The sequence below is a fragment of the Polypterus senegalus genome, chromosome 8 (assembly GCF_016835505.1).
Source record: "Polypterus senegalus isolate Bchr_013 chromosome 8, ASM1683550v1, whole genome shotgun sequence".
NCBI classification, from domain to species: Eukaryota; Metazoa; Chordata; class Cladistia; order Polypteriformes; family Polypteridae; genus Polypterus; species Polypterus senegalus.
Genome location: NC_053161.1, coordinates 176,675,082 through 176,699,049, shown reverse-complemented (window position 1 = coordinate 176,699,049; position 23,968 = coordinate 176,675,082). Strand labels below are relative to the sequence as shown.

At 40.3% G+C, this 23,968-nt stretch overlaps 1 protein-coding gene across 2 annotated transcripts in view; it reads left to right on the top strand.

The window, feature by feature from the left end:
* Positions 1 to 13,173, top strand: part of LOC120533420 (gastrula zinc finger protein XlCGF26.1-like) — a 67,961-nt gene extending 54,788 nt beyond the window's left edge. The window contains exon 3 of one of the 2 annotated variants that reach the window (XM_039760298.1): positions 9,815 to 13,173. In XM_039760298.1, coding sequence (XP_039616232.1) covers positions 9,815 to 10,719 — 905 coding nt within the window. In that variant the 3' untranslated portion in view covers positions 10,720 to 13,173. The remainder of the gene's footprint in view (positions 1 to 9,814) is intronic. The other variant, XM_039760299.1, reaches the window with a different exon arrangement.
* Positions 13,174 to 23,968: the final 10,795 nt, after the last annotated feature.

Here is a 23,968-nt window from a genome sequence, read left to right as displayed (position 1 = left end):
TCAGACACCAAAGGGTGGGCACATCTAGCAACATATTAAAGCTAGAAATGATAGGAGTGCCAAAAAATAGTAATCCATCAAGATGCTATATAGGATTCTAATATAATCTGATGCTATGACACCCACTGCATGAATTCAGTAATATGTAGACACAACACAGACTATGTAAGAAATAACATCAAAAATCTCCACTAACACCATTGATGAGATACATCATTACTTGATAACAGCATGTTAAATGTAACTGTTTGTCCATGTTTACGCTGGTTTTAGATGAATGGTACAGAAGCTATAGTGATACTACATCTACATGTCCATAAATGACTTGAAATATTGACACTGTGATGGGGATCAAGTACCTTTTGTTTTGTGGATATAACTTTCAAATATTGTTTTTGTCACAGATCCAGTGACAAAGGGTGGCTTGTTATACTACATGTTTCTTTATGTCACTATATCTGGACAATACTGTTATGAGTTTTATTCACATGTGCATGTTAACTGTGGCACACAGGGGCTCAGCAGTTAGAATTGCTAGCCAAGCATTGGATTAGATAGCCAAAGACAACTGGAGGCTTGTATAGTCAGCTTAAACACAGGTTAGGTATTTCTGTCCTCTATCAGCACAAATCTTCTTTCCTTATTGGGAGAATGAGAATCGGCATGTAAGCACTATGATATTTCTGTATTTTGGGGGAGAGGAATTCAGCCCTTGTTTGGAGACAGCGAAACCAGCAAATGAAGCAAGAACATATAAAAGGTCTGGACAGTGGCCAGACCCTTCGAGGCTGTGCCAACACAAAGGTGTTGGAAACCCTCCCAGCGTAGGGACGGAGAAAATGGCTGACTGTGTTGATCCAGATTCCCACCTGGATAAAAGTCTGTCCATATGCCTCCCCGTCTGTAACTGCGTAAAACGTCAGTAAATGTAAGCTAAAGATATTTTGTCTCATGTGATTTTTGTACCGCCGTAATCACTATGGGAGGGATATCGCCTTTTCTGGTATATTATGATATTGTTTTAATTATTTAATAAGCCACAATATTAAAAGAACACATTTCCAAGAGAGCTAATGCCTCTGCAGGAAACAACACTAAATTGTGAATTACAATAGTAATGAATGAGAAAGGGGCACAGAAGAGTTTCTGGAAAACCTTGCAATGGGTCGCCACTTGCAATTGGGAAAACAATCACCCCGAACAACAAAGCTGGTGATTGTGCCAGGTGCCAGGTCGACACTTGGTGGTTAATGTCCAAGGGGAACAAGGGGGAAAGATTCCCTGAATGACTCCAATGCTATTGTGGGTTGTGATAGAACCATTGACTTAAACTAATACATAACACATACATTTTCCTTAATACAATATGTTTTATGTTGCTATTTTATTTCCACTCTTTATATCACTAGAGAAATTCAATAAATGCATCTTATGCTAAAGGAATAATATGAAGCTAACCGAGTGGCCTGCTATCAGCTCATGTACCAAACTTGGTGAGGTGGTCCTCCTCATGCCCGTTGAATGTTCACTCAAGACTTCCTAACTTGATATGAACCTGTAGTGTGATTTCTCTCCACCTTGGCTGTTACAGGTCTATGAAAAGAAAGCAAAATATTTTTAGTGCTCGATGGTGCAGTTTTGATGGAATTCAATTTTGTTCTTTCAGCAGCAAAGGAGTAGCAGCTGCCAATCATTGTAGCACCAAGATGGATGTGAAAGAGGAGACATGTGAGGCTGACCCAAATACAATGGAGATGATGACTGTAAATATTAAGGACGAGGAGGACTATGAAGGGGAGTCTGTCCACCCTAACAAGGGGAGTCTCCGCATTAAGGTTGAGGATTATGAACTGGTAACTTTGGACATTAAAGAAGAGGCTGAGGAGACGTCTGTCAGCATTGAGATGTACAGACAAAAAAATATGGAGGCTACTGAGCACAATGTGATATCTGACTCTAAATTAAAGTGTGGCAGAGAAAGGACTGGAGAAACGTCATCTGTTAGAACTCAGGAAGATCAGCTATCGCCTACACGGCAGTCTGGAGTCAGTAAGTGTGAATTAAACATACATGTGTAGGGTTTAAGGTTGAAACCATGGGCCTAAATAATAGAATTTATTTATTTATTTATTTATAAAAGTTTAATCTAATCTAAGAGGTCCATCTTGTGAGTGTTATGCAAAATAATATTTAATCTTGAATGTTAGGAGACTCGGGTTCGCTTCCCGGGTCCTCTCTGCGTGAAGTTAGTATGTTCTTCCCATGTCTGCGTGGGTTTCCTCCGGGTGCTCCAGTTTCCTCCCACAGTCCAAAGATTTGCAGGTTAGGTGCGTTGGCAGTCCTAAATTGTCCTTAGTGTGTGCTTAGTGTGTGTGTGTGTTTGTGTGCCCTATATATATATATATATATATATATATATATATATATATATATATATATATATATATATATATATATATATATATATATATATATAATATACTGCTCAAAAGAATTAAAGGAACACTTTTTAATCAGAGTATAGCATAAAGTCAATGAAACTTATGGGATATTAATCTGGTCAGTTAAGTAGCAGAGGGGTTGTTAATCAGTTTCAGCTGCTGTGGTGTTAATGAAATTAACAACAGATGCACTAGAGGGCAACAATGAGATGACCCCCAAAACAGGAATGGTTTAACAGGTGGAGGCCACTGACATTTTTCCCTCCATCTTTTCTGACTGTTTCTTCAATAGTTTTGCATTTGGCTACAGTCAGTGTCACTACTGGTAGCATGAGGCGATACCTGGACCCTACAGAGGTTGCACAGGTAGTCCAACTTCTCCAGGATGGCACATCAATACGTGTCATTGCCAGAAGGTTTGCTGTGTCTCCCTGCACAGTCTCAGGGGCATGGAGGAGATTCTAGGAGACAAGCAGTTACTCTAGGAGAACTGGAGAGGGCCATAGAAGGTCCATAACCCATCAGCAGGACCAGTATCTGCTCCTTTGGGCAAGGAGGAACAGGATGAGCACTGCCAGAGCCCTACAAAATGACCTCCAGCAGGCCACTGGTGTGAATATCTCTGACCAAACAACCAGAAAGACTTTATAAGGGTGACCCAAGGGCCCCATGTCCTCTAATGGGCCCTGAGCTCACTGCCCAGCAGCATGCAGCTCGATTGGCATTCGCCATAGAATACCAGAATTGGCAGATGCACCACTGGTGCCCTGTGCTTTTTACAGATGAGAGCAGATTCACCCTGAGCACGTGACAGAAGTGAAAGGGTCTGGAGAAGCCATGGAGAACATTATGCTGCCTGTAACATCATTCAGCATGAGCAGTTTGGTGGTGGGTTAATGATTGTCTGGGGAGGCATATCCATGGAGGGTCACACAGACTGCTACAGGCTTGACAAAGGCACCTTGGCTGCCATTAGGTATTAGGATGAAATCCTTGGACCCATTGTCAGACCCTATACTGGTACAGTGGCTCCTGGTGCACGACAATTCCTGGCCTCATGTGGTGAGAGTATGCAGGCAGTTCCTGGAGGATGAAGGAATTGATACCATTGACTGGCCACCACACTTTCCTGACCTAAATCCAATAGAACACCTCTGGGACATTATGTTTTGGTCCATCCAATGCCACCATAATAATATAATATAAAATCGAGCGAGAGATAAATAGATAGGTGATAAACTTTGTTAATCCCTGAGGGGAAATTTTCTTTTCACATGACCTTTGGTGGCTTAGAGCTCAGGGTCAGCCATTTCTCTTACATTATTATAGAATGTCTTGGTAGGCTAAGAATTCTTCAGAATTGTGAGTTTGTGTGTTAAAAACTGATCAAAGACCATCCAGGGTTTTCTTTCCTCCATTAAAGCCACAGTTTGTTTTCCTCTCCTTCTTTGTCCACTATCATTATCTTTTATTACTAGTTTAAGGGGTATTGTAATGGTCTGTTTGTGTTAACCAATAGGGTTAACTTTGTGAAAGCGTTGTTTGCATGTTTATGTGAGTTTGTATGTCTGTTATGAACCAGTGGTGCATTATAGTTGCTAATATGTGTAAGCGCTGGGGAGTTTTCCAATTCATTTTTTTTAGGCCCGATACTGATCATCAATATGATGTCACTAGAAATGGCCAATTTCAGTTCTGATTTTTTTTTTTGCTTATTTATTTATCTATTTATTTATTTATTTACATTAAGCTTCTGCATAATTAAACAATTAAAAGAATAATGTTCTATTTTAAAGTGATGACCACAGGTATTACCTGTTCATTTTTGTTATGAAAATTATATAAGCATATTGTTCACTGACCATAAAAATACTAAAATCCCATTAAATACACTAGACTAATAAACCATATACTCAAAATATTATCTCAATTTACTCCTCCCTGATCAAGTAATTTGGAGTTAAATTCATCCGATTTAGATTGGTGGCTGATTGAAGTTTCACAATACATATGGCATAAAAGACAGTAAAATGACTGACATAATTGTAATTCACAATTCTAATATATATATATATATATATATATATATATATATATATATATATATATATATATATATATATATATATATATATATATATATATATATATATATATATATATATATATATATATATATATATATATATATATATATATATATATATATGTATATATATATATATATATATATGTATGTATGTATGTATGTATATGTATGTGTATGTATGTGTATGTGTGTGTGTGTGTATTCATAGAATGTTTATCAAGAAGCTTAATGAGTTTTTACAAGTAAAATAGACACACTTGGCTCTTAAGGTATCAAGTCACTTGTCTACTAGGCGGCCAGGGCAGACATTTTTTCTTTCTCTGTTTATTTCCTAATTTGAAATGTGACCTGCTGTACAAAACACAAGCTTGTTCACTGACCACTCTCAGACAAGGAGTGTCCTTCTTACCTAAAAGACAAAATGAAAAGGTCTGGACTCACTTCTTTAATTTCATCCAAAGGCACACCCGCATCAAGTTCCGCTGGACATCACCTTACCCCCATTACTCTCCATGCACGGGACGACTCCTCAGATTCCCTTTGCTTATTATTATTTTTCCCTTTGCTCCATTTTCTTTAATGTCAAAGCCAATATGCAGTTCTTGTCCCCCTTCTAAAGAATCCCTAACTGCTCTCTGTTTACAGAAACATTTGGCAACAAAACTACCTGTGCAGGTCCTCAAGTACTGCAATACCATACGTGAAGGAGCACTAGAACTGAATTCTCAGAAAAGGAAGTAAAGCAATTGGCCAATTTCCTCCAACCCTGATCAAGTCATTTAGAGTGAAAATCATCTGATTTAGATTGTCGTCTAATCAACTGATTGAAGTGTCACTACCACCACAAGTCTGTGCACTCTGTTAAGAGCATTATGTGAAAATAACTCGGCAGAGTCCATTGGGCAAAAATGGTGCTGGTGTATCTTTATCGAATAGATAACCCATTTTTGATTGAATTTATTTTCTAAAGGTTCATTTCTGAAAGTGGTTAAGTTCAAGGGAAATGCTTCTAGGGAGTGTAGGAATAAATAATTTGAGTTTGAAAGTGCGGGTTTAAGAGGGGAGGCAGGACCCTTTTGAGCTTTGTCTTGTTCTAAGGGCTCACTTCACCCTCTTGAGCCACAAGTAGTCACGTGCACCTGCCCTTTAAACATTGACTCCCCAACTTTGAACGTTCCAAGATAGGATTGAAAGGTTAGTCACGGAGGATCAGAAAAGAGATGAAGGAGAGAAGATGGCGTGAAGTGGGGAGGAATGAGCGAGCTTCAGGGCAGTGAGCTCAGTCCATGGCACACAGACTTACTAGATGACACATATGGTGTCAATCCCTAAATCTACTCGATAAACTGTAACAAATGAGAGATATATATTTGTGGCTAGAGATCCACAAAGGGAGAACAATGATTCATGTATCTTAAAATAGAGTCATCATTAGAGGAAAATGATTAAACATACAGGAATCAAAGGCAATATATAGCAACTAAGGAAAGGGGGGTTGTAAGGGCAGAGTGGATTAATAAGGTGGGGTTCAGAAGGTGTTAGTAAATAAAGACTTTATGACCATTTGGTTGTTCTTCTTTTTAATCCTGCATATTCTGGGTTCAACTCCAAGTGTCTCTTAATGGTGTTTTCATTAGAGAGCCATGGTTCAGCCAGCTGTCTGGCACTCTTAGTGTTGGCCCTAAATTTTACTTTCCCAGTGTCCCAGTTAAACGTGTGTCCGGTGGAACTTGTATGTGTGTAAATCAGACACCGTGGGTCTTTCCTTCTGATGGCATTGCAATGTTCCTGTATAAGTGTTATGAGTCTTTTAGATGTCTGTCCCACATATACCACTGGGCAGGCAAGATTCAAGATTCTTTATTTGTCACATGCATAGTTATACAGGACAACACGCTGTGAAATGCATCCTGATCTGCTTATCAAAAATGTGCAAAGTTAGAAGAATATCAGTGAGATTAACCATAATATGCCTTATATGGAATGTTGTAAACTGCTTTTTCTGTCTCTGTGGTTGACTTGTTGCTTTTGACATTGAACAGGACGGTCCATAAAGTGTCTGCCGGTTTGTGCGCTATCTTGATCCCAGATCTGGACAGGACACACCCTGTACTTTCTGACACGCCCCATGTATTCATATAGACACATACATACAGTGGATTCACACCCACTTTATTTTCTGCACACTTTGTGTTGTAGATTTAAGGTTGCCATTTTTACCCATCAAACTGCACTCAATAAACCTTCCAAAGTGTTTTCAGAAAGGTTTGCATATTTATTAAAAATTAAAAAAAACAAAACTCTGTCTGTCTTAGAAGTATTTAGACCACTAATTCAGTACTTTGTAGAAGCCAATTTCCAATCTGGAGTAAGTTTTTTTCATGCTTTGCAGACTTGGACTATGGCATTTGTTGTGTAGATCCTCTCAACCTCTGATAGATTGGATGGGAAGAATCTGTGAACTGCCATTTTCAGGCCCATCTGTAGATGTTCTATGGGGTTTAGCCTGAGCTTTGGCAGAACCACTCAAGAACAGTAGCAGGCTTGTCCTGAAGCCACTCTAATGTTGTCTTAGCTGTATACGTCATGTCATTTTCACAAGAGATTAACCTTTCACCCAGGCTTTAAGTTACATGCATTCCCATCCCTGCCACTGACAAGCATCTACATAGCATGATGCTACCACCACCATGCTTCATCATAAGAATGATATTTAGGCAGATGATGAGCAGTGCCTGGTCTTTGGCCTACACTCTGAACAGCTTGTCTGGCAAAGAGTCCCATTTTTGTGCGACCCAACATTTGCGCGATAGACATATGAGCGCCGACAAAATAGAGCCGATTAAAACGCGGCGACAAAATCGCGAATATGAATTACTAGTTTAAAGCATATATAATAATGTTTATTTTAGAAGTCAGTATTATGAGACGCGGCATGCCATCAGCAAGGCACGCAGATAGTCCTTAAGATCACGCCCTGCATATGTAGGAAGAATTGCAGCAAGACGTCTTGATAGTTGAGCGTATTTAGACTTGCTGGCTGCCTGACTGCTGGTAATTCCGCTCTGTATACGACGTGTTATGCCAACCCTCGACTGAGTTATTTGTTTGCGGCATGCCATCAGCAGTTATAACAGTTATAACCTAGCACATAATGTGTACATAATGCGCGTCGCACGTCCACTCTCTTGGTCTCTCGCAATTTTGGCGGCGCGCATTTGTCGAAAACCAGTTAGCGGGTTTGTAGGCGCTCATTTGTCCGTCGTGGTTTTGTCGGTGAACCCATTTTTGTTACATCAGACCAGAGAATCTTTTTCTTCATGCTTTCAGAGTCCTTGAAACCCTATCATACTCCTTTTATTCAACAGCGACTTCCATCGAGACACTTAACTAGAATCACCTGTTTGATGGTGTACTGCCGAGATGCTCATTCTTCCAACAGGTTCTGCCATCTCAATAGATGACCCCTGAATCTCTGTTAGAGTGTCCGTTGGGTTCAGGGTCACCTGCCTGACCAAGGCCCTTCTTGCTCAGTTACTCAGTTTGGCCAATTGACCAAATCTAGGAAGAATCCTGGTGGTTCCATACTGCTTCCACTTCACAATTGGTGAGGCCACTTTGCAACTGACAACACTCAATGCTTTAGAAATGATTTTATATCCTTGTCTTGATCTGTGCTTCACAACAATTTGATTGCTGAGGTCTTCAGAGAGCTCCTTGGACTTTAACTCTTGTTTTTTGTACTGACATGCGACGTGAATTATGGGACCTTCTATACATAGAGACAGGTGTTCTTTTCTAAATGTGGTCCAATCAATTCACTTTTTCCCGCAGCTGGAAGACAATCAGACATGTCTAATGGAGAATTAGAGCACACAGGATGCACATGAGCCAAATTCGGAGTGCCACAGTAAAGGTTAAGGTTACCTGTTAATAACCTTGATTCAAGCGGCAGTCTGTCAAACTGATAAAAAGTAGGTTTTATTTTTTTTTTTCTTTATTATTACTTGTTTGCTTGTTCACGTTGCTTCTGCAGCCAAACACTGTATTGAAAGACATCTCTTGATGTCCCACTTTCCTGTTTGCATTGCATTTGAGACACAAATGCGGCCACACAAAATCGCATTTCCTTCTGCATGCACATTTGTGTTTTTAAATGTGTTTTCCACAAATCATTAGTATACCAGTAAAACGTATTTTGTGAAATCCCATACCAGACTACAATGAGAAATTCCTCCGGTATATTGGATCCACAAGTATTTCACCCACTCCTCCTTGCTCATGTTAGTTGTTCCTGAAGAATCGACTCAAATAAATCGGAGCCGATTCCTATATTGTCTGTAATCTCATGAACTCCTTGGTTCTCCAGTGTGGTTTAGCCCTACGTGGAAACATTTTCTCCTGTCATTGCTGTAAAAATCCGGCACGCATTTGAGTCATCTTTGACATCTGTCCTGTCACATTGGAATTTTGCAGCTAATTTGACTGCACTATTTGAAGGCAGTAATAGCATGATATTTGATTCTCTCTCTTTTTTTTTTTTTTTTCTGGTCATGAAAGAAGACACATGTACTATAAAGAGAAAATGATATGAACTTATAATTTATACATTGATGGAAACTGAAGCAACTCTTTGGCCACTCATCAAAAATTATCATTTTAGAATGGCCTTTTCAGGTCTTAGCTCAAAGCCTTTTGGTCACTTCTTATAAATCAAGGCAAGAATGGCTATGTACCTGCCTGGCATGGCTTGTACATTTCAGCCAGGTAACCCGGTGATGCTCCATCTCCAAATTATCATGTTGCTAGGGACTGTATCACATTAAGTTGTACTGATTGTGGCCTAATAACAAGAGAAATGCAGTGTCATGCTCAAATTTTTACATTAGAACACTCTAGACGAGAACAGGCCATTGAGCCCAACAAAATTCGGCAGTCGTATCCTCTTATTCATTTACATTCATGGATTTGGTGCAATCCAAATTTAGTTGATGTCCAAAAAAGCTCTGCTAGAGTTATTATTGAGAATCTCTTGAGAACTCTTGAATTTCTGTGGTTGACATGAATGAAGAATATTGACGGTCAAACAATCTGAATAACTTCATTCAATTCTTAGATCAAGATGGTTTGTAATATAGAAGGCAAAATTAAAGTACCAATGTTGGCATGTTGTTTTGACTTGAGTTTATGTTAACAAGCTACTCTATACTACATGATTTCTACTCTTTTTATGTATTTAAACCCTTTGTGTTTGATTAGCATTGTGCATTTTCTGTTTCTGCAGACTTGCAAGAAATTGGAACCTTCTCCTTATCTTCATTTCCTCAGATATCTCTACAGTGCATGTCACAACAGCCGCAGCACCATGAAAATATGAAAACTCTGATATCTGAATCTGAGATTTTTATGCCAGTCTCTTTGTGTTCCCTGCCTGTTGTGAAACTGACAAAGACGGATAAAAGGAGGACTCGGCGACAAATGTGCAGTACAAATTCATCTGCTTTACCTGTTTTACAAGAGCAAAGGAAAGGGTTAAAACAGAAGTCTAAATACACTAATGAGCAGGGCAGCCCTACAAGAAAGAAGCCACATTGCTGTTCCGAATGTGGCAAACGCTTCTATGACCGTAGCAGTCTTCAGATCCACGCAAGAATTCACACTGGGGAAAAGCCATATTGTTGTACTGACTGTGGCAAACGATTCTCCACAAATGGTAATCTTCAGACCCACAAAAGAATTCACACAGGAGAGAAGCCATATTGCTGTTCAGAATGTGGCAAGCAATTCTCTATGGCTGCTAATTTTCAGTTTCATAGAAGAATACACACTAGAGAGAAGCCATATATCTGTTGTGAATGTGGGAAGCAATTCATTAGCAGTAGTAGTCTACAGACCCACAAAAGAATTCACACTGGAGAAAAGCCGTATTGCTGTTCTGAATGTGGCAAGAAATTCTCCCAGTTAGGCAATCTTCAAAAACACACAAGAATTCACACTGGGCACAGGCCATATTGCTGTTCAGAATGTGGAAAACAATTCACCAACAGTAGCCATCTTCAGAGACACACAAGAATTCATACTGGAGAGAAGCCATATTGCTGTTCAGAATGTGGAAAACAATTCACCACGAATGGTAATCTTAAGCAACATGCAAAAGTTCATACTAGAATGATTAGTGAAAAGGATTAATAAAAACAGAACTAATAAAGAAACTTCCAGGTGCATCTTAACATCCTATAAATAAATGTAACTCCATACAAACTGCAAAAGGAAGCTCATTGGAAATTTAAGAGAATAAGAGCTACAGCAGTACAACTAAACTGTCATGAATAACGAGCAAAATTCATCCCTGTCTTCATAGTATGCACATCAGAAATTTTAAAGAAATAATCACAGAGATAAGTAATGATCTACAGGCCTAATCAGAAATTTCCAGACAAATCTTGACAACCTACCAATTAGCATAACTTTGGATGAACTGAAAAAAGAAGTGTTTTAGGAAGCAAACCAAGTGCTCCTCTGTGAATGTATGGGGATAACAGTTACTGCAGCACAACAGATATGTCATGACTGAAGTGTGAGGTTCAGTCCTGTTTTGATCATAAGCACACCAAGACATTCTGAAGAGATTAACTCCGAGAGAAGCCAAACCACTGTTCTGAATATGGCAAATGATCTGTTGATAATGATGGCCATCAGAAACACATAAGAATTGACACAAGAGAGTTCAAACTCTGTTTTTGACACAGCCTGGATCTTTGAAGTGTCATTCTCAAGTGATTACGCAGTGAAAGGACAGACAATAATGATAATGATGATAATAATAATAATACATTTTATTTGTAACGCACCTTTCCCATGCTTAAGATAAAATAATCGAATACCAAGAAAATGATCAGGAAATAAACCACATGTGGAAAAAAACCACTGAAATTATGCCAGTGATGCCGGAATGTATATATACTGATCACTTTATCTTCATACAAGCTACAACAAAGCATTATTGAAAAAAATAAAGGTGCTAGGTACTCAGTTAAGCTTTGGCAACCAGTTTAAGAGGTTAACAATAGTGGTGGTATAAAGTCACATCATAACTAAAGAGTATGGCTCACATGAAACAAGCCATTCATAAGGAATTCAAAAAGGAGAAAAGCCATATTCCTTTTCTGAATGTGGAAAACGCTTCTTGCATGGCAGCCATCTTCATACTCACAGGGGAAATCACACTAGAGAAAAGCTGCAGTGTGGTTCTGAATGTGGCATACAATTCTTCACCATTATGTTGTACAAATAGTTTTATCCCTGGCGCACATTCTATTTTTATCTAGTTTTTGATCTTTTTTAAATACTGTTTTGTATATTTTGAGATTAAGCATTTTTCTGTTTATTATTATTTTGTGTATTAGTTATTTCACATTGTTTATTACTGATGATGCAAGATGCTATGCCTCATTCTTAGTGTACATTGACTCTATGGGGTCCAGAAACTGTGGGACCACCCTTTCCCTTTATATTAGGCCGAGATGCTTCAGTCCATCACTGAGGCATTGGTGTAAACACTTCTCTGTTGTTCTGTTACTTTGACTTTCCTTCAGTTCTGTTTTTTTATGTCCTTTGTGGATTTCCCCTTTTTTAGGTTATTTTTCTTATTCATTTTGGTGTGTTGGACTTTAGAATTAATTCTATATTAATTGTCTTGGTAATATTAAAGATTTGTTTTAGTCTGTATTACCACCGTAGATCTTTAGAATTTTTAACATAATAAAACATTCTCAACTCTACTTAATCTAATGTAGAGTCTTTTTAGGTGCATTCTTATATAATGCACAGAGTACCTATTGCAAAAGCCCATGTCTGTCTGTCTGTCTGTCTGCAGGAAACAAGTCATAAATTGTGGAAATGTGACACACTTATTCTTAAGTTAAATTTGTCAAGACAGTTCAATTTTCCTTGCAATATCTTGAAGAGATCACACTGTACCAAATTTTACACTTTTCAGAATTTCCAATTGAAAATGATGGCAAATTTGCCGACTCGTCTCTCTTAAAATGGAGAAATGTTCCGTGGGATTTCAGTTAGGAATGAGCTTACAGTTTCAGTTTTATCTTGAGAGTGGTTGCTTGGACTTGTAGATTTTGTATACGTTTCCTCTTTTACTCATGTGACAGTTGGACGCCAAAGCAACCAGACAGACCTTGAGCGTGTGGGCAAACAGTTCACACAGCAGCACCACTGCTGCTTTAGGTAAGTGAACTAATAAAGTACAAAAAACGGTCACTTCTCTAGAAATAAATGGAAGGGGAGAGCATTTATGTAACCATACATAAGACTAAACTGACAGAATTAATATGATCTGCAGAGTGTTATTGTAAAAAAAAACAAAAAAATGTTAATAAGTTGTAGCTAAATGGAGTTTGAACTAATTAATAACGCAGGAAATGTGCAGCTGCCCAAACTGACAGAAACTGAGGACACGTCTAAAAATGGACAGTGGCATCGAGAGGCGAGGGGCCGCAGTGGTTTAAACCCCTGACTTCTGGAGGCCAGCCCCCCTCAAATGATATACATGAACAATCGCAACAAGCCCCTGATCTTCTTGTCAAGTGTGTACCATTTATATTGTACAATAAATCTGTTCCTTTCCATGTTCTTTCATTATTTACATAATCTTGATGAATTACTGTGTTTCAACTAATATTAATAGCTAGAGCGGAACTTACTTTAGTTTAGTTTATTCTTTCATAGGATAATATTGATTCTGATATTATGTTAGTATTGGTCATTTTTTTATTAATATATTTTTTCAGTTCCAAATTATTAGGTACTACACTAATGGATATACTTTCAAAACGTATTATGTTTCAGAAAATTAAACAGTTAGTGACATACCCTTCACCACTGACAGTCAATCAGTCAATGCCATTTTCACGTCACTTGAATTGCATTCAGCTGTGTGTGGAAGCCATTGAGCCCCTACAAGCCTCTTTAAGCGCCATTGTAAAGTGCTGTTAAAAAGCACAGATTTAATGGAGTCTACAAACACATGGGATTGCCGTCTATTATCGCTATTACTTTTGAATAAGACTCATTGTTACAAAATACAGTGGCGTGTCAAAGTATTCAATCCCCTGAAAAGTCTCTGTTTTCTGCATGACAAAACATTTGCACACACATTTATCCATTCAGTATTTTTAATGTGAACTCTTATGCTGTAATAATAATCTCAAAGTCCAAATAAACCATTTTCTGTAGATATTTAACTGAAGAAGACAAACTCCAAAGTTTGTGTTTGCCTAAGTCAAGGTCTGTACATTCATAATTTGTAGATGCAATCACAGCCTTCATTCTTTTTTGGCTATGTAAGTATGTCCCAGTTTTGCACATTGTGATTCTTCCCCATTCTTCTTTTCAGGATTTCTAGAGATCCTCTTTTCTTGGTGGGATGGCACCTCTGGTCAGCATTTTTTAAAAAGTGTTACCGATTCTAAATAGGGTTAAGATGAGGGCTTTGACTTGGCCATTCCAAAACATTCACCTTTCTGCTTTTAGGGTGTTTAGTTGGCCAGAATAACTAGACTGTGGTGGACAATTTAGCCAGGACATTAGGGTGCACTTTTATAACTACAGAGAGTCAGGACCCCATAAGTACTTTTAATTTTCATAATTATGGCTATGTAGGCCACCACAATGGATTTGAAATGAAGCAATTGAGATGTGATTGAAGTGTAGACTTTCAGCTGTAATTCAAATTCTTTAACAATTGTAATGAGCTGTTAAGAAAAGACATTTTTATATATGGACCCCCCCCATTTTCAGGGGCTTAAAAATATTTGGACAGACTAACATATGTGATAGAAACACAGACCAGACATCGTGAAAAGGTTTGGGTCAGCCACCTGTATAATATCCCTGGTTGCAAAAGGCTTCTTTGAAAAGAACAGATGTTTGTTCACAGGGCTGAGTCCAAAACAGAACTGATTCATTTTTGGTAAGATGGCGGCTTTAAAGGCTCGTATAGGATGTGACATCATCAAAGGGGCCAGAGCTGGAAGTGATGTCATCTAAGGGCCTGGAACCGGAAATGTCGTAATCTGGACTGGAAATGACATCATTGAAAAGGGCCATAACTGGAAATTAGGTCTTCAGAGGAAAAAGTCTGCAGGGAAATGAGAAAAACTGTCAGTGTACCCCATTGCCCCCGGTCGGATGTGGTATTGCCATTACTTAAGCCCTTTAGCTGCCACCTACTCGCACGTGTGTGACACATAATCATAAATATAATGATCATTTTTAATGTTTGGTTGAAAATCCTTTGCAGTCAATGACTGTTCCCTGAAGTCTGAACCCACGGCCATCTCCAAGTGCTGCGTGTCCACCCTACTGATGCTTTGCCAGGCCTTTACTGCAGCTCTCTTCAGGTGCTGCGTGTTTGTTGGACTTTCTGCCATCAGTTTTGTCTTCAGCAGGTGAACTGCATGTCCACTTGGGTTGAGGTCAGTTGGTTGACTTGGCCATTGAAGAATCATTGCCTTCAAAAGCACTTGGTTTGCTGTCGCAGTTTGTTTTGACTCATTGTCCACCTGTACTGTGAAGTGTTGTCCTGATCATGACATTACACGGCCTCCACCATATTTCACAGATGATGTAGTATGCTACAGATCATGAGCCATTACTTTTCTTTACCATACTCTTATCTAGGCATCATTCTGGTAGATATTGATCTTAGTTTTATTTGTCCAAACAAAACAAGACTGCACAGGCTTCTAGAAAATATTTTCTGGCAAAGTCTAAACTGTCCTTCCTATGCCTGAGTCTTAGCAGTGGTTTGCACTTTGTGGTAAACCCTCTGTCTTTACTTTCCTGAAGTCTCCTCTTGATTGTAGACTTTGGCAAGGATAAGTTTACCTCCCAGAGAGTGGTCTTGGTTTGGCTAAGTGTCGTTAAGGGGTCTTCTTCACCAAGGACAGAATTCTGTGATCATCCAGCACAGTTGTCTCCTGTGATTGTCCAGTCCTTCTGGTGTTGCTGAGCTCACTAGTGTGTTACTTAATGTACCAGATGGTTGACTTGACCACTCCTGGTGTTAGTGCTGTCTCTGTAAAGGGTTTGTTTTGTTTTCTCTGCCTAATGATGGTCTGTTTTTACTTGCATGGACTGCTCTTAGGACCTCATATTGACAATTCACAGTGACCAATTCACAATGCAAATTCCACACTTGGAATCAATTCCAGACCTTCTACTTCATTAATAGTTAATGAAATAATGAGGGACCTGCTCCCACCTGGCTCTGGAACAGCTGGTCAGTCAAATGTCCAATTACTTTTGAGCCACTGAAAATGGGTTTACCATGTATAAGTAAGGCTGTCATTCCTAAATGGCTCACATAATATTTTTGGTAAATCTGGTAAATTAAAGCTGGAAATCTACACTTCAATCACGTAATGATCACTTTATCCATTATGGTTGTGTACAGAGCCAAAATTGTGAAAATTGTGTCGCTGTTCAAATACTTATGGACCAGACTGAACGTGTCTTGCAAAGGACAACACCATTTTTAAAGCACAGTGTCCCCATCACTACACTGGGGCATTGGGGTCCACATTCAGATAATAGGGTTAGTGCCCCCTGCTGACCTCACCAACACCTCTTGCAGCAGCAACCCAAGCTTTTCTGACTGGGACCATGAGAACATAGTTTTAGGAAATGATTGAAAATGCCCACTTCCAATATTTGAGCAACAAGCAATAACTGAAAGGCATTGGAGATTTTGAGAATTGGCCTGAATGAGGACATGTGTAAGGACCCCCATGCACAGAGGCTGGTTTGAATGGCCACAGCATCTCCAAAGTTTCCAGATGTTAGGTGGGTCTTAGGGTTGAATATCGCCAGATGTCCCCGACACACCCACATGATGTTTGGGGAGAAGAAAAAAAAAGCTTTTACTGGCATCAAACTCAAGTGCTGACAGTTTGTCAAACATTACTGGAACTTTCAATGGGGTGAACTTCTCTGGTCTATTGAGACAAACACAGAATGTTTTAATTACAAACACCACAGGTTGGAATGGTGTAGAGAAAGTGATCAGCATGGAGATAAGTATCACCTCACAGCCCTCTGTGAAGCATGATGGTGGGTATAGGATGTTGTGGTTTTTCTACCAGTGGACACGTTGGGATATGCAATACCATGGGTTCCAATAAGTATCGGCAGGTAATTAAACAAAAACCAGGAAGTTTACATTTGCCTGTGGTAGGATCTTCCTGTGAGACTACAATCCCAAGGAAATCTCAAAATTTAAACAAAACTGTTTCAAAGACCACAAAATCAAAGCTTAGGCATGGTCAACCCTAATCCCCTAACCTAAACCTGTGGGATGAGCTGAATAAGAGAGGCTCTGGAGAGATACTGGGTGGAGGAATCACATGCCATGGGCCTTCCAACCTCACTAAGCAGTAGAGGAGAAGACAAAGGAGGTGGGGGGCCTGCACAAAGTATTAAATGAAGGGGGTTAGGGGGCACACATATGCTTGAGGAAAAAAAATTGTTTTATTATAAGAACTGATTTTCCTTTCGATTATTTTACTTCAATTAAATATTAGACTACTGTTAACATTTTGAATGAACCCTCAAGAGGCTAAACAGTAAAAGAGGATTTTACAACACATTTTGCTTTGTCACACACATGCGCTTAAGAGGCAGTCAACAAGCCCTCAGGTAAGTGAAACATTGCGAGATGATTTATGGTACTACGCCTCTCTCTCGTTTTCATCAGACCAAAAGAAGAAAAATAATTCCATTTACACACCACTCAAACGTCCAGATTCACAAGATGGCCACCCAACATCACTTCCAATTCCGACTCCAGATGATAACATCACTTGCACTCTCCCAATGATGATGTAACTTCTGCCTCCTAATGATGACGTCACTTCCATCCACCCGTTCTGACGTCCTCTCCTGCCACATCAAGACTTGTAGAACCACACTACAGCAGTCCTGGATTACATCAGGTTCTGCACAGACAACATCACCAGGGACAGACGCATAAGGATTTATCCCAAAAGGAAGCCCTAGGTGACGAGGGAGGTTCAGAGTCTGCTGAAAGCCAGGAATACTGCTTTCAGGTCTGGGGATGGGACTCTTTACAGTATAGCCAGAGCAAACCTGAAGAGAGGCATCCAAGAGGCCAAGGCAGCGTACAGAAGGAGGATAGAGGACCATCTGAGGAGCAACAACACCCGGCAGGTGTGGCAGGGTATCCAACACATCACCGGCTACAAATCCAGCAACTCCTCAGCAGCTAAGGGAGATGCTTCTCTGGCAGAGCAGCTGAACATCTTCTTTGCCTTCTTTGAGGCAACACCAACAGCAGCTCCATCACAGCTGCCTGTTCACAACAGCAACATACTTACGGTGGAAGAGTGTGAGGTGAGGTGGGTGATGAGGAAGGTGAACCCGAGGAAGGCTGCAGGACCCGATGGTGTGGCTGGACGGGTGCTGAAGGACTGTGTGGATCAACTGACTGGAATCTTTACTAGGATTTTCAACCAGTCCCTGTCCCAGGCCACTCTCACATCCTGCCTCAAGTCTTCCATCATTGTTCAGCTGTTGAAAAAATCTATCATGAACAGTCTGAATGATTTCCGCCCAGTGGCACTCACATCTGTCATCATGAAGTGCTTTGCGAAACTGGTGCGGAGTCATATCATCACCTGCCTGCCAGCAGACCTGGACCCATTTCAATTTGTTTACAAACCAATGAGATTCACGAAGGACGCTGTGGCCACAGCCCTTCAAGCTGCCCTGACCCACCAGGAGCAACACGGGAGTTACATCAGACTTCTCTTTGTGGACTTCAGCTCAGCATTTAACACCATCCTCCCACAACGACTGGTGTCCAAACTGGCAGATCTGGGACTTCCATCACTCACCTGCAGTTGGATACTGAACTTCCTGTCAGGTTGCTCCCAGAGGGTCAGGCTGGATCCCCACACCTCCACTGCTGTCAGTCTCAACACCGGGATGCCGCAGCGTTGTGTGCTCATCTATCTATCTATCTATCTATCTATCTATCTATCTATCTATCTATCTATCTATCTATCTATCTATCTATCTATCTATCTATCTATCTATCTATCTATCTATCACTTCTGTCAGCCATAGTTTGTATAAATAACTCCATGTTACTGTTGCAGATGTCAATTGCTTTGGTTTTTGATCATATTTTTCCTTTGCTATGTCCGCTGGACATTATATGGGTTCATTCCCCAACTCTTTTTATTTTGAGGCAATTCTTTATTTACGACAGCTTTTATTTACCAAAACTGCAGATATGAGTATGGGCACTGCAAATTAGTAATTGAGGTCACATAGGATGTTACTCTTTTTTTTAGGAAAATAATTTAGGACATTTGTCAAAACTTTAAAAATGGGAAGTATGGAAATTCAGTTCTAAGCAGCAAGTTCAGATATCTCAATTTTACTATCGTAATATTTCCCTCTAATTACCCTTTACCTGTTTTCCTCAGGGATAAGTGAACTCATCAGGTTTGTTACCAGGTTGGTCTACTGTCGCACCTTAAAGAGTAATGCACACACATAGATATACACATACACACAGAACCACAACAGTGCCCTATGAATGACACACACTCACAGCTGATTAACCTGTAGCACTTTAAACCACACAAGTGTCTTAGGAATAATACAGCCTGTCCCTCTCTCAGAACTTCAAGAGACTTGCTTATTGTTGACACAAACAACATACAATGTCTTAAATATATCTCAGACCTAAATATTACTTTTGTCTCTAAGAATATATATTCAAACATATAAAAGCTTATCATCCTTGTTTATAGTCCATTTATCAACTAAGAATGTCTTACTTTACATACTGTTCACTACTATTGGGTGGAGCTCACACCCTCAGCCCTTAATAAACCTTGCAGATCAGAGAGTATGGCAAACTTCTAACTACTCCAAGTGCAGGGAGTGTGCTGCTGTTTTCTCTTCCTTGAGTCTTTAATCATCTCCTTGATTTTATCTGTATTCAGGGAGAGGTTGTTTTCCTGACACCAGGCCACAAGTCCTGCCACCTCTGTCCTATATTCTACCTCCACCCCCCCAGTAAACAACCCTATGACTGTAGTGTCATCAGCAAATTGAATGATGCTGGTGGTGTTCTGAGGCCACACAGTCCTAGGTAAACAGGGTGTAAAGCTGTGGACTCAGCACACAGCCTTGGGGGCAGCCGGTGATGATTGTTCTTGTGCCTGATGTTTGGTTTCCCACTCTAACTGACTGGGGTCTGTCTGTAAGGAAATTCAGTACCCAGCTCAGAGAGATGATGTCAGTCCAAGGGAGACAAGTTTATTGCACAGATTTCATGGGACAACTGTATTGAATGCTGAGCTATAGTCAATAAACAACATTCTTACATAAGTGTCCCATTTCTCCAGGTGTATGAGGATTGTGTGGATGGCAGCATTGACTGCATCATCAGTGGACCGATTTTGGCAGTAAGCATACTGTTGGGGGTCGATGGTTGCTGCAATTGACTTCTGAATGTGTGCCATGACTAGTCTCTCAAAGCATTTCATCACAATGGGGTGGAGTGCAATGAGATGATAGTCATTTAGACAGCTCACCTGGGATTTCTTTGGAAGGGGCACGATGGCAGTGGTCTAGAAGCAGGGGGGCACGGATGCCTGTGCCAGGGACAGATTGAATATGTCTGTAAGAACCCCTGTCAACTCCAATGAGCAGGCCCTGAGTGTACGCCCCGGGATGGAGTCAGGGCCTGCTGTCCTTAGGGGGCTGATTCGACTCAGGACCTGACGCACCTCCTCTGTTGTTACTCACAATGGTGCATCATACATGCCTCCAGTGACGATGGGTGTTAAGCTCCTCGAAACAAGCATTGAACTCATTAAGCTCATCTGGCAGTGTGGCCTGGCTTGCTGTAGCCCGCAGTGTCCTCTGTTTATAGTCAGTAATATGCTGCAATCCTTGCAACATGTCCCGGGAATCCAAGGTGATGTAATAATCCTCCAGCTTCAGTCTGTACTGTCTTTTGGCTTGTTTGATAGATTTACGCAAGTAATATCTGGTACTTTTATAGTTATCTTCATCACAAGAGACAAATGCAGCAGAGCGGGCATGCAGCACAGACCGCACCTCCTCATTAATCCAAGGCTTATTATTAGGATAGTGCCTACAGCGTTTTGTGGGAAAGATGATGTCAGTACATGTGCTGATATACCCAGTTACAGTAGCAGTATACTCCTCCAAGTCAACTGTGAAGTCTCCCCTCAGAGAGGCAGTTCTAAAAACACCCCAGTAAGTACTCTCAAAGCAGTCCTGAAGAGTTTGCTCAATACCTTCGTTCCATATCCTGATTGTTTTATTTACTGGTGGAGCTCTCTTGAGGAGTTGTCTGTAGGCTGGATACAGGAACACTGACAGATGGTTTGACTGACCGAAATGGGGCGTTGCACTGCCCTGTAGGGATCCTCCACGTTGCTGTAAACTTGGTCGAGAATGTTAAACTTCCTTGTTGGAAAAGATCAGGGTGGAGCAACTCATGTCTGCTGATGACATCATGCAGCACATCAAGTGCAGTTACGTAGTCCGCTCGCGGTGGAATGTAAACAGACAGCAGATACACAGCGCTGAACTCCCTTGGTAGGTAAAAAGGTCTGCATTTCACCATTAACAGTTCAATATCGGCGAAGCAGAATTTTTCGACTACCTGTACACCCACACACCATCTGCTGTTCATGTACAAGCAAACGTCTCCTCCTCTGTTCTTCCCCGAGTCTGATGTACGGTCTCCGCGGTGCAAGGAATAAGTGTGCAGCTGCAGTACCGAGTCCGGTGTACAGTCTGAGAGCCAGGTTTCCGTGAACTTAAGAGCACAACAATCCCTTATCTCACGCTGTGTGGCTACTCTGGTTCTCAGCTCATCCATCTTGTTTACAAACGAGTGGACATTAGCTAGTAACAGGCTAGGCAGTGGTGGTTTTGTAGCCCTTGCCTTTAGCCTGGCGTGTAGCCCACCTCACTTTCCTTGATTCTGCTTCGGGCGTACTGAGTGTTGGCTATGCTGCTTATGCGAGGACGAAGCTATTGTCTCTTCCCGGCTCATGTTAGTTAAATCCAGCCTTGGGAAGGAATCTAAATCCAGCAATTTGGTTTTCGGCACATTGTGGGCTCTGCGAATGTCCAGAAGTTCCTCAATACTTCCTCAATCGCAATACTGCACAAGCTAGTTGTAAGTTTAAAAGGCACGATATCACAATCACAAAAACAAAAACACGCTGATGTCGGGAAAGCAAAGCAAATACATCAGCCACGGTGGGCGCCATACTGTACTAAATAATTTATTACTGATAATATTCATAAATAAAAACAAGCAAAGTATATGTGAATATTGGTAACCATACAACCTGATGAATGCTGATGTGTAGTATCATACGGCACACAGACTTGTAGTTACTTTAAATGTTTCTAGTTTAGTCATAATTTCTACCTTTCTTCAGGACAGGTCACAAGCCTATCTCATTATGGCTGCCAAGCTGTGCTCTTCAGCATGTTGCCTGTCAAATGCAAAGACAATATTCCATAGAAAGGTTTGAGGTATCCACCCTATATAATGTAGTTTGGGTTGAAACAATTCAGCAAAAAGTTTAGATTGTTGTCGTCACACAGACTTCAAAAAGAACAAACTTATAACAGACAAAATAGTGATTTTATGGGAAGGCAGAGAAAATTATGTGATTGGGGCCGGAACCGGAAGTGATGTCATCAGGCTGGCTGGAATTTCCCATGACTGGTCTGCAGAGGAAAGAGAGGAGGGGTGAGTGCACTCCGCCACTCCCTGGTCTGGCATGGAATTACCCTCATTTGAGCCCTTTAGCTGCCTCTCATGCCACGTGTGAGAGATGCCCTTTTCATTGTAGTGGTTTGGGAGAGAGAAAGAGAGGTAAAGCAGGCAAATGTATAGATTCTCTCTCCAAACCCTATAGCCAATAGGGTGTCATGGTACAGAATGGCTACTGATTCAAACCAATCCCAAACAGCCAACTTCAAACCAATACATGGGTTTCAGGTCCATTTGTAAAGTTGAAGCTTGCCAGCCAGGTTGTTTGGCCTCCATTAGAGGGGTTGGTTGAGAGAGTCCTGCAGAGAATCCCTTGCCAAACTGGTTTGAGGCAGTTCCCCCAACACTGTCATAAAATTCACTTCTTGAGCAAGTCTCAAAGACTGGGTTGTTTTGGTTATAAGTGAAAACATATCAGTGAAATAAAACACCAATATTACATTTGCTTTGTCTGAATTAAAAATAAAGACGTTCAAAATATTTATCAACTTCAAATACAAAATTTCACACCACAACAGTTCCCAACATTTTCTTGTCCCCGCACCTCTAGAAAATGTTTGATTTATGTTTGCACCCCCTACAACAGGAAACTCAAACTTGTCGATGAAGAAGTCAACTTTCTCAAACTTACAGTAGATTAGAACAATCTGAACAGGAACACATTCAGCCCAACAAAGGTCACCAGTCCTATCCAGTTAATTCTTCTAAAATGTCATCATGTTGAGTTTTGAAAGTCACTAAAGTCCTACTGTCCACCACACTGTCACTTATTCCTAGTGTCTGTGGTTTTCTGTTTGTAATGTTTGTGCAATATTTTCCCTTAACAAGTTTCCAACTGTGTCCCCGTGTTCTTGATGTGCTCATTTTAAAATACCAGTCTCAATCCACTGTACTAATTCCCTTCATAATTTTAAACACTTCAATCAGGTCACCTCGTAATCTTCTTTTGCTTAAACTGTAAAGACTCAGCTCTTTGAATCTTTCTTCATAATTCATCCCCTGTAGCTCTGGAATCAGTCAAGTCGCTCTTCTCTTGTTTGGATGCAAACACAGACCATCCAGTTCCACCCAGTATGCACATTCTCTGCTGATCTGGTTGTGGTTTGGCTGGCACATTCGACTTCCACTTGGGCTTTGCTGATATGGCACTCAGCTTTTTAGATGAGGTTGTTCATTAAGTCCATTGCATTTACAAATACTCTGTTATACCAAAAGAGAGTCCTCATTACTGTATTGCCGTGTTTAAGAGCTAGTACTTACTCAAACGTCGGAAAAACACATGCTCTTATTTCAAAAATGTCTAGAGTACAATGCTTAATACAACCAGGCAAGCACATCAAAAACACGTAATTGACAATTTCCTTGTTGTTTTTATGTTTTATTAACTTCTGCAAAAAATATCGATATAACTCACTATAATAAGTTGGTCAAGGGTGTTGGATGTACTTATTTAATGTTGTTCACCAAACATTTTTTTTTTCATTTTAAGAAAGAAATCTTTGAGTAGCTTCCAGAAACTCCAATTTTTTCACGTAGCTTTGCTCAATCAACTTGCGA